The 12,306-nt window shown below is 42.9% G+C and overlaps 1 protein-coding gene across 1 annotated transcript; it reads left to right on the forward strand.

The window, feature by feature from the left end:
* The first annotated feature begins 5,075 nt into the window (after positions 1–5,075).
* On the forward strand, positions 5,076–8,161 carry LOC115153589 (cold shock domain-containing protein C2). Its single transcript, XM_029699192.1, has 3 exons — positions 5,076–5,468; positions 5,996–6,118; positions 7,268–8,161. Exons 1-3 carry the CDS (start codon positions 5,278–5,280, stop codon positions 7,428–7,430), a joined length of 477 nt encoding a protein of 158 aa, XP_029555052.1. The 5' UTR covers positions 5,076–5,277; the 3' UTR covers positions 7,431–8,161.
* The last annotated feature ends 4,145 nt before the right edge of the window (positions 8,162–12,306 follow it).

Here is a 12,306-nt window from a genome sequence, read left to right on the forward strand (position 1 = left end):
ACAGCAAAGTAGCTGCATTTGCAATTGTTTAAGCTGTTCTCTAGTGACATTTATTTGGATACATCCATAACAATGAGCTAATGAGGTGCGATTTCACCTGGCATAGAGAATGTGCTCTCTCGTCAGAACGCTGTTGTTCAGAGGAGCTAGCCAACAACACAGCTACAGTAGCACAATCCCTTTAAATTGAAGCTGGAAAGACTGCAAATATATATATTTTTAACCTTTTTTCAATTGACCTTTTTTTGTATATGATTAAATGCTGGTCAAATGTCCTATGAATAAAATGTAAATGCAGTGTGTCTATATCACCCTGTAGTGGGCCTAGAATACTAGTCTGGGTAACACCTGCCTCTATGTCCTTGACCCAATGTTCCCACAACCTAATGAAACATTCTGGGAACCTTTTAAGAACCAATTAAATGTGTTCTGGGAACCTTTTTGTAACATCAGGTGAAGGTTTTTTGCACCCTAGAATAAACATTGCATAATCATCGGCACAACTGGACAGTTTATTTTGGGAACATATATTTTGTGACGTCTCCACAATGTTCCCACCAGACTGTTCCCACAACCCAATGAAACATTCTGGGAACCTTTAAAGAACAGACAAGATGTGTTCTGGGAACATTCTTGCAACATCAAGTGAATGATTTATACAAACATTACACACTGCTCAAAAAAATAAAGGGAACACTTAAACAACACAATGTAACTCCAAGTCAATCACACTTCTGTGAAATCAAACTGTCCACTTAGGAAGCAACACTGATTGACAATAAATTTCACATGCTGTTGTGCAAATGGAATAGACAACAGGTGGAAATTATAGGCAATTAGCAAGACACCCCCAATAAAGGAGTGGTTCTGCAGGTGGTGACCACAGACCACTTCTCAGTTCCTATGCTTCCTGGCTAATGTAGTGCAGCTCATCCAGGAGGGCACATCAATGCGAGCTGTGGCAAGAAGGTTTGCTGTGTCTGTCAATGTAGTGTCCAGAGCATGGAGGCGCTACCAGGAGACGTAGAGGAGGCCGTAGGAGGGCAACAACCCAGCAGCAGGACCGCTACCTCCGCCTTTGTGCAAGGAGGAGCAGGAGGAGCACTGCCAGAGCCCTGCAAAATGACCTCCAGCAGGCCACAAATGTGCATGTGTCTGCTCAAACGGTCAGAAACAGACTCCATGAGGGTGGTATGAGGGCCCAACGTCCACAGGTGGGGGTTGTACTTACAACCCAACATCGTGCAGGACGTTTGGAATTTGCCAGAGAACACCAAGATTAGCAAATTCGCCACTGGCGCCCTGTGCTCTTCACAGATGAAAGCAGGTTCACACTGAGCACATGTGACAGACGTGACAGAGTCTGGAGACGCCGTGGAGAACGTTCTGCTGCCTGCAACATCCTCCAGCATGACCGGTTTGGCAGTCGGTCAGTGCGGGGTGGCATTTCTTTGGGGGGCTGCACAGCCCTTCATGTGCTCACCAGATGTAGCCTGACTGCCATTAGGTACCGAGATGAGATCCTCAGACCCCTTGTGAGACCATATGCTGGTGCGGTTGGCCATGGGTTCCTCCTAAATGCAAGACAATGCTAGACCTCATGTGGCTGGAGTGTGTCAGCAGTTCCTGCAAGAGGTAGGCATAGATGCTATGGACTGGCCCGCCCGTTCCCCAGACCTGAATCCAATTGAGCACATCTGGGACATCATGTCTCGCTCCATCCACCAACGCCACGTTGCACCACAGACTGTCCAGGAGTTGGCGGATGCTTTAGTCCAGGTCTGGGAGGAGATCCCTCAGGAGACCATCCGCCACCTCATCAGGAGCATGCCCAGGCGTTGTAGGGAGGTCATACAGGCACGTGGAGGCCACACACACTACTGAGCCTCATTTTGGCTTGTTTTAAGGACATTACATCAAAGTTGGATCAGCCTGTAGTGTGGTTTTCCACTTTAATTTTGAGTGTGACTCCAAATCCAGACCTCCATGGGTTGATAAATTGGATTTCCATGGATTATTTTTGTGTGATTTTGTTGTCAGCGCATTCAACTATGTAAAGAAAAAAGTATTTAATAAGATTAATTCATTCATTCAGATCTAGGATGTATTATTTTAGTGTTCCCTTTATTTTTTTGAGCAGTGTATAACCATCAGCACGGCGGACTGTTTTTGTGTTATGAGAAGATTTGCCACAACCCAATGAAACATTTAAAGAACAATATGTGTTCTGGGAACACAAAAACTAAATCGAAACTGTGTAGAAATGATAATGGACCTACATTCACAGTTTTTTTTTGACTGTGTCAAGCTCGCTAATAATCACCATAATGAAAGCTAGAGAGTCAGGGAGAATCGAACATTTAAAAACCGATGGATAGAGGGCAATTTTATGGCAGATTTTGATGGTGAGGAAATAGAACACATTGTCAGAGCGGCCCTCCGTCCGGCCCTCGTTGATGACCGAATGCAACATGAATTTGACTCTCTGCTCTAGAAGTCCTTATGGTCTCTTAGACCTATCATGTTATATTTTTTCACTCACAGAGCTCACCGATGTTCACAATTGTTAGCCTACTTCTTCTATGATTAGGACTACTAGGAATGTATAGCCGCCTGGCCTATTACAATATACAAAACATAAAAGCACCTGCAGTCTTCATTGTGTCGGCACAGGAACCCCGTACCCTTCTCCCTTTGCTCCCTAATCATCCAGACAGACCAGCTTGTGCCGCGCAGCCACAAGCAATAGGTATTCTCTCCACATGTCTGTGCAGGTTTATTTTTTATTTAATTATATAATTATCGTTATGTAACAGTTAAGAGTCAAGACATCAGCACGTTTGACCGAAAACAGCTTGACATTTTACGGTAAGAGCTCGATAAATCAATAGCCTACAGTTTGATAGTGCGCTTTAGGCTATATCTTTCTTTTCTTATCGGCCCTATGTACAATTTACCACCCAGGTGAAATGTTTATATCCTATGTAAACTGTTACCTTGATGAATCTTTTATGATGAGTAGACTAGCCTTTACATTTTGTTTTGAGCGATCAATGTATTCTCCTGTTGTCTCAGCTGGTATGCTACACATGAGAATGTTCTGGAATCAAGATGCCAGTGGGTTTGATTTTGGGAGCGAGTGAGAGCCTAGACAACATTATATTTGAAACCGCTATTTGACAAATTAAAAAGGATTATACAAATTCAAGGCGGCCAGAAAAGAAAAGAGCAGCGTCGTGAGTGTCACTGTGTGTAGTGTACTGAATATTTACGTGTCTCCCATGCTGATGATGCTAATGACAAGCAGCCACAGTGCCCTTCTGATTTTGGGAGGTGCAAGGCGAGTTGGGACAGCCTTTCTGTCTAGTTGAAGCCACTCTGGTCCGCCCTGGGGTTTACAGTACTCCAAAACGACCCAAATATCAGTGTACTGCCTATAATCCCATTATCTCTTTGATAGGTTTACAGTCACTCTCACTACTTTTACAAGCGGGAATATATTAAATGTTCCTCATGAGACACATACGATTAGATAAACTTTTTATTGTTAGAATAAGGTAGTTGTTATCAATATATCATGATGTGCCATTTAGTAGCTAATAATTCAAGTCAATAATAGTTTTCAAACGGTGTCTTTTTTCTGTGCCAAATTGTGACAGATGTGTGTACACCTTCAAGTCAACATTGCACCAGCCTATGTGATGTTGTCATCAGAATAAAACCTGGCATCTTTCTTTGACACATGGATGGGGGACATTTGATTAATCCCTTTCCCTTAAATGAGTTTTGGGATAAGACAGAACACCTCTTACCAATAAAAAATAAAGGATGCCCATTCCTCATTATTGATCCCTACCACACTAAACCCTCCTCCCTAAACCCTGGTATCCACCCTGTCTCCACCCTGACCCTCCAGTCAATAATGGGGCAGACACTACTCCACCATGCAGGCAACTATATTTAGATGGTGCCACTTGTCACATAGAAAGAGAGAAAGATGGAGAAGCCCTAGGGATGCGGTCTGCTACACATTTCACTCATCTTTTACATAGAGAGCACTGACAGACATCAGCATGCAGACTCTGAGAGGGGAGGGCAATGGTAATAAGTCTCAAAATGACACAACAATGCTCCCAATGGCTAAATAATTTGATATTGTCTAGGGATTCTTCAGTCAAAAACTCTGCTGGTTGCGCTGCCTCAGTCTGTTCAAAGCGTTTGACGTCTGAATACAGGATAAGAGCAATAACGTAATGCTACCCAGCTCTATGTGACTATCTGGGGCGGGTGGGAGGGGGGGTTGGTATTATAATAATGTATTCAATATTGGAGCTAAGGCTCTACTCGGCGAGGCTGGGTTATTTAGACAGATATTTTCAAAACATTGAGGTCAGTGTTGGTGCTTCAAACCAAATCACTGTGTTATTGTTATTTCACTGAGCGTATTGTTGTGTTGGATGTCCCTCCTCGTTATTGTTTTGCTGTCTTTGAGGATTTATTCATATATTTCTATCTATTTCTTACACTCTTTTTTTCTTTCTCTCTTTCTCTCTTCCTCTGTTTCCAGGAAACCACCAAGCTCCTCCATTGTCCCGCCTTCCAGACGCATCCTAACAGTAATACCACCACTACCACCACCACCTCCACCACCACCACCGACACACCACCACCACCGACACACCACCACCTCCGACACACCACCACCTCCGACACACCACCACCACCACCACCACTACTGACACACCACCACCACTACCACCACCACCGACACACCACTACCACCACCACCGACACACTACCACCACCGACCTACCTCCACCACCACCGACCTACCACCACCACCTCCACCACCACCGACCTACCACCACCTCCACCACCACCGACACACTACCACTACCACCACCACCGACACACCACCACCACTACCACCACCACCGACCTACCACCACCTCCACCACCACCGACACACTACCACTACCACCACCACCGACACACCACCACCACCACCTCCACCGACACACCACTACCACCTCCACCACCACCGACCTACCACCACCACCACCACCGACACACCACCACCTCCACCACCACCGACCTACCACCACCACCTCCACACCACCACCACACCACCACCACCTCCGACACACCACCACCACTGACACACCACCACCACCCTTATCATGCTGGCAGTCTAGGCCTGTCTCCCAAGCTGTCCCACCCGAGACTGAGGCAGCTTCTCCCACGGAGCTCCACACCCCCAGGGGGACCAGCACAGAGATGGCTGATTCAGACCCCTCGTCCCCCTCTGATCCCCCACAGCCTCTGAGCTCCCCCCGCACCCCCCTCTCCTTTTCCTTCCCCTTCCTCAGGCAGGGAAGTCGGGTGTGGGAAAGGGAGAGGAAACCCCCCGTGATGCCAGGCGAGCTGCCCAGCCCTCTGCCCACCAAACGCACCCGCACATACTCAGCGTGAGTAGGAATAATCTGTGGTGGTATAAGTAGTAGTGTGCGTGATTGTGTGTGCATGACCTTGAGGGTGACCTGGTCACTATTAGGGATTAAGGAGCCCTTTTGGATGCAAGCCTTGAGAATAGTCTGCAGGGGTTAATGTTAGGGAGGCCTGAGAATAGTCTGCAGGGGTTAATGTTAGGGAGGCCTGAGAATAGTCTGCAGGGTTAATGTTAGGGAGGTCTGAGAATAGTCTGCAGGGGTTCATGTTAGGGAGGACTGAGAATAGTCTGCAGGGGCTAATGTTAGGGAGGCCTGAGAATAGTCTGCAGCGGCTAATGTTAGGGAGGCCTGAGAATAGTCTGCAGGGGCTAATGTTAGGAAGGCCTGAGAATAGTCTGCAGGGGTTAATGTTAGGGAGGTCTGAGAATAGTCTGCAGGGGTTAATGTTAGGGAGGTCTGAGAATAGTCTGCAGGGGTTAATGTTAGGGAGGTCTGAGAATAGTCTGCAGGGTTAATGTGTGTTGTTTCTCTGCTGTGTGTCTCAGGACGGTGCGGGCCAGATCAGGCCCAGTGTATAAGGGCGTGTGCAGGACCTTCTACAGGTGCCAGGGTCATGGCTTTATAAAGCCCTCCAACGGTGGAGAGGACATCTTTGTACACATCTCTGAGTGAGTGGTTCTGAAGCATTAAGATTATAATTGTATGATAAAGCAATAAGGTATATTGTGATTATAATATATGATATTATGTACAACGCATAGCAGTATAACACTTGTATGTCCTAAAGTGTTTTGGTGTAGATTATAATTGCCAGTCCTAAAGTGTTTTGGTGTAGATTATAATAGCCAGTCCTAAAGTGTTTTGGTGTAGATTATAATTGCCAGTCCTAAAGTGTTTTGGTGTAGATTATAATAGCCAGTCCTAAAGTGTTTTGGTGTAGATTATAATTGCCAGTCCTAAAGTGTTTTGGTGTAGATTATAATTGCCAGTCCTAAAGTGTTTTGGTGTAGATTATAATTGCCAGTCCTAAAGTGTTTTGGTGTAGATTATAATTGCCAGTCCTAAAGTGTTTTGCTGTAGATTATAATTGCCAGTCCTAAAGTGTTTTGCTGTAGATTGTAATTGCCAGTCCTAAAGTGTTTTGGTGTAGATTATAATAGCCAGTCCTAAAGTGTTTTGGTGTAGATTATAATTGCCAGTCCTAAAGTGTTTTGGTGTAGATTATAATTGCCAGTCCTAAAGTGTTTTGCTGTAGATTATAATTGCCAGTCCTAAAGTGTTTTGCTGTAGATTATAATTGCCAGTCCTAAAGTGTTTTGCTGTAGATTGTAATTGCCAGTCCTAAAGTGTTTTGGTGTAGATTATAATAGCCAGTCCTAAAGTGTTTTGCTGTAGATTATAATTGCCAGTCCTAAAGTGTTTTGGTGTAGATTATAATTGCCAGTCCTAAAGTGTTTTGGTGTAGATTATAATTGCCAGTCCTAAAGTGTTTTGGTGTAGATTATAATTGCCAGTCCTAAAGTGTTTTGGTGTAGATTATAATTGCCAGTCCTAAAGTGTTTTGGTGTAGATTATAATTGCCAGTCCTAAAGTGTTTTGGTGTAGATTGTAATTGCCAGTCCTAAAGTGTTTTGGTGTAGATTGTAATTGCCAGTCCTAAAGTGTTTGTGTAGATTGTAATTGTCAGTCCTAAAGTGTTTTGCTATAGATTATAATTGTCAATCCTAAAGTGTTTTGCTATAGATTATAATTGAACCTTGAATGTCCTAGACCTAGAGAGGTCTGCAGTCTCTCATAATAATTATCTCCCTCGTTAGTATCGATGGAGAATACGTTCCGATGGAAGGCGACGAGGTCACGTACAAAGTCTCTTCCATCCCCCCCAAGAACCAGAAGATGCAGGCGGTGGAGGTGGTCATCACCCACCTGGCCCCAGGAACCAAGCATGAGACCTGGTCTGGACAGATCATCAGCTCCTAGACCTCCACCTGCACCTGGAGAGAGGCGGTGTGGGGAAGAGTGGAGGGTGGGGTTGGGGAGGGAAGGTGGGAAGGAGCCTGGATAGGTAAAGGGGAGGGAAGAGGGAGAAGTGGAGTCCAGGGTAGGGAGAGAAGGTGGGGAAGGAAGGAGCCTAGAGAGGTAAACGGGCAAGGGGAGCAGATGAAGGAGTGAATAAGTAAAGGGGTTGGAATGTGGTATAAGGCTTAAGATGGCTTTACGTAGGTTTCAGTTGGAATGTGAATGAGGAAAAGTAAATTATTTAATTTTAAGAAAAAATATCAATGTTAACTTTGATTTAAGATTAAAGGTTGATGGTTTATTTAAGAGGATTTAAAATAGCAGGAGTCGTAAGTTTAATAAATCACTATTGTAGGGAAAACGTGAAACAGAGCATCAAACCTTCCTAAATTATATTGTTTTTATTCATACTTTTGATTGACTGATTGACTTATTTATTTTCCATTTGTTATGACAGGTGAGGTAGATGTTGTTGATCAGATAATTTATAAATGTGTGTTTTTGTGCCAATATATACCTGGTCTAACCCATTACACAATTCACTCTGATGATACTGCCCTGGTAACGCCTACTCCTTCAGTCTAATGTTGACCAATGACCATTTATTCATTTTTGTAACATAGTTACTGATGATTACTATATGAGGTTCCAACCCCCTTTTTTATCATTAAAACCAATGCTATCCAGATTAACAGACACGTCCCCTTTTTTTTAAATGGACATACACTGTTGTCAATAGTCTCATACTTTCGTCATGCAGTGTCCTTGTTTTAGCCTTTTGTAAACATAATTAGGGTTCTATGCATGCTTAATTACATGTTTGATTGTGACAAAAAATATATAGTAGCTAGGGTACTACATAGCGCTCTTCTTCTGTTGGGAAACTGGAGTTTCACTGTGTTCAAGAGCACTTTTTCTGTTGAATCACTGGGACTGGCGGCTTGTCATTCTACTGTATTATTCACATACCTGTGTGAACATTTGTTGATTATTTGCATTAATAAGTTAACTTGTGGTCAAAAAAAGTTTATTAGCAATTAAAAAATTGCTTATTAGAATGGTATGTAATATCAATAGTCCAATAGAGGGCAGACAAGGACAAGTAATCCTCAACCAATTTTTGAGAAATTCAAAAGGTATACACAACACAGTACTTCACAAAAGAGGTGAACTCTGTGTGGTGTGTCAACCTCTAAAGTGGTGGTGAAGTAATGGTTAAACCTGACCTGTTTTAACCCCTGATGTCATGTATCAGACAGTATTTTGGACGATCCACTTTTTGGCACTGTAAATCCAAGATGGATAAGCCATGAGGACACTGCTTCGGTTGAAAACACGGTACAGATCAAAATCTTTCCAGTCATTTTTTATGAGAATGTCAACTTTGATTCTGTCTAATCTATCCTCCAAACTGTCAACTATCCTCCAAGCCAACATCAAAAAGAAAACAATATCTTAATTAATTAAATACATACAGTTGAAGTCAGAAGTTTACATACACTTAGGTTGGCGTCATTAAAACTTATTTTTCAACCACTCCACAAACTTCTTGTTAACAAACTATAGTTTTGGCAAGTCAGTTAGGACATCTACTTTGTGCATGACACAAGTAATTTGTCCAACAATTGTTTACAGATAGATTATTTCACTTATAATTCAATGTATCACAATTCCAGTGGGTCAGAAGTTTGCATACACTAAGTTGACTGTGTCTTTAAACAGCTTGGAAAATTATAGAAAATGATGTCATGGCTTTTAGAAGCTTCTGATAGGCTAATTGACATAATTTGAATCAATTGGAGGTGTACCTGTGGATGTATTTCAAGGCCTACCTTCAAACTCAGTGCCTCTTTGCTTGAAATCATGGGAAAATAAAAAGAAATCAGCCAAGACCTCAGAAAATAATTTGTAGACCTCCACAAGTCTGGTTCATCCTTGGGAGCAATTTCCAAACACCTGAAGGTACCACGTTCATCTGTACAAACAATAGTACGCAAGTATAAACACCATGGGACCACGCAGCCATCATACCGCTCAGGAAGGAGACACCTTCTGTCTCCTGGAGATGAACGTACTTTGGTGCGAAAAGTGCAAATCAATCCCAGAACAACAACAAAGGGCCTTGTGAAGATGCTGGAGGAAACAGGTACAAAAGTATCTATATCCACAGTAAAACGAGTCCTATATCGACATAACCTGAAAGGCCGCTCAGCAAGGAAGAAGCCACTGCTCCAAAACGGCCATAAAAAATCCAGACTACGGTTTGCAACTGCACATGCGGACAAAGATCGTACTTTTTGGAGAAATGTCCTCTGGTCTGATGAAACAAAAATAGAACTGTTGGGCCATAATGACCATCGTTATGTTTGTAGGAAAAAGGGGGAGGCTTGCAAGCCGAAGAACACCATCCCAACCGTGAAGCACGGGGGTGGCAGCATCATGTTGTGGGGGTGCTTTGCTGCAGGAGGGACTGGTGCAGTTCACAAAATAGATGGCATCATGAGGAGGGAAAATTATGTGGATATATTGAAGCAACATCTCAAGACATCAGTCAGGAAGTTAAAGCTTGGTCGCCAATGGGTCTTCCAAATGGACAATTACCCCAAGCATACTTCCAAAGTTGTGGCAAAATGGCTTAAGGACAACAAAGTCAAGGTATTGGAGTGGCCATCACACAGCCCTGACCTCAATCCCATAGAAAATGTGTGGGCAGAACTGAAAAAGTGTGTGCGAGCAAGGAGGCCTACAAACTTGACTCAGTTACACCAGCTCTGTCAGGAAGAATGCGCCAAAATTCACCCAATTAATTGTGGGAAGCTTGAGGAAGGCTACCTGAAACGTTTGACCCAAGTTAAACAGTTTAAAGGCAATGCTACCAAATATTGATTGAGTATATGTACACTTCTGACCCACTGAGAATGTAATGAAAGAAATAAAAGCTGAAATAAATTACTCTACTTGTAGTGGCTTCCTTTCCTCTTTACCATAGCCACTGCCCAAGCCTGAAGCGGGGTTGTTTGGGACGCATACAGTCCACACTCAAGGTTTCCAAAAAGCCAAACATTCAATGTGATCCAGGGATATGGTGCAACAAAAATGTTTATTCTTCTTATATCTAACAGGAAAATGAATATCCAATCAACTTAAAACATAGATTACTTGATATGGAAAATACACAATATGACCTGTCTGTATGTCTGTATGGTCAAAAAACTATACCGCTCCCGCGTCTAGCAAGGACTCCTCCCCCGAAGGCCCAACTACCTGCCTTTATCCTAACACACTTACCGCAGTATAATGAATGGGAAAGAGGGGGGGACAATAACTAAGTTACACTAACAACAAATGAATACATCTCAATCAGGTAAATATAAATCATAAAGGTACGTACCTAATATTTCATCATATACATTCATATTTACACAAATATACATGGAGCTCTGAATGTTCTGTCTTTTATACAAATATGTCCAAATCGGCTCTAACACTACTATTATTCTGACATTTCACATTCTTAAAATAAAGTGGTGATCCTAACTGACCTAAGACAGGGAATTTTTACTAGGATTAAATGTCAAGAATTGTGAAAAACTGAGTTTAAATGTATTTGGCTAAGATGTATGTAAACTTCCGACTTCAACTGTACATACAGAGCCCATCAGAAACATGTGACCAGATTGCTGGTCAATAACCAGACTTTAAACCTGCTATTAAGCATTTGCCTTAATAGATAAGGACCTCCTGCCCCAGGTCCATGAAAACAATGCATGTACTGACACACTCACACACACACCCCTAGACACATGCATGAATGAACGTACAAATGCACGCACGCACGCCACACACACACACACAAGCTAACATATACACACAGAACTAAGTAAACCTAATGGTCTGTCCTCTTGACTTGCCATATTGATGAATGAGATGTGCAGGTAACATGCAGGTAACGGGGGAGGGGGGCGTGGGAAATAAGGCCATAGCCTGACATAATGTTTGTCTAGAGGTGTGTCCACAGACAGGATGATCTACAAGGTGAGCTGTTTTGGTGAAACTCAGCTGAGATCACCTTTTGACAATAGCCAGGCATTGGTGTGTTCTGTATCTGAGTAAACAAGTGAGTGTGTCCATATATTATGACTAGGTGTGCTAAACCTGACTATACTGGGAGGGAGGGAGGGACAAGGAGAGAGAGAGACACAAGGAGAGAGGGAGGGAAAGAGATGCCTTCACATGGTTATGCTCTTGTCACGGGAATTTTCAATCCCAATGATGATAACTAAACAATCATTTAAACTTTGACCAATCCCTGTGGTTTGTAAGACCCCGGGTTTAATAATAATTAGGCAAAGACTCAGATTCTGCAAAAGGTTAGTTATTTATTCACGAGAGCTCTAAAGTCAACCAAAATGTGAACAGTCTTTTTAACCCCATATACGCGCACACACACACACACAAACAGTAGGTGGGCTGTATCTTTTTCCACAGTTCACATTCCTCGTTTATCACTATTCTACCAGCTTGGCAGTTCCTTGCCGTTCCTTTCCCTCCCTAGATTAGAGGGGCCTTGACAGGGCCTCTTTCCTGTCGTAAGCTTTTCAGAGTTCCAACCAGGTCATGTGTAGTTCAATTGTCCTCTATTTTCTCCACTACACATTTCTCACCCTTAACTTGTCTCAAACATACATTATTGGATTATAGTCTAATAATTGTAATCATTTCACATAGTTAATTACGTTTCAGGGTGGAATTCTTTAGTCATTACTTTAAACATATAAATTCCCTTATCAGCTCTTATCTCGGCTGCCATTTGAAACAGAATGTAGAATTTAGAATT

Source organism: Salmo trutta, chromosome 18, assembly GCF_901001165.1.
Source record: "Salmo trutta chromosome 18, fSalTru1.1, whole genome shotgun sequence".
In the NCBI taxonomy this organism is placed as follows: domain Eukaryota; kingdom Metazoa; phylum Chordata; class Actinopteri; order Salmoniformes; family Salmonidae; genus Salmo; species Salmo trutta.

Excerpts from the sequence above, each read along its gene's own strand:
- LOC115153589 (XM_029699192.1), top strand. The coding sequence starts at position 5,278 with ATGGCTGATTCAGACCCCTCGTCCCCCTCTGATCCCCCACAGCCTCTG. Across the intron at positions 5,469-5,995 it reads CGCACCCGCACATACTCAGC|GACGGTGCGGGCCAGATCAG; the intron begins GTGAGTAGGAAT and ends TGTGTGTCTCAG. Across the intron at positions 6,119-7,267 it reads ATCTTTGTACACATCTCTGA|TATCGATGGAGAATACGTTC; the intron begins GTGAGTGGTTCT and ends CTCCCTCGTTAG.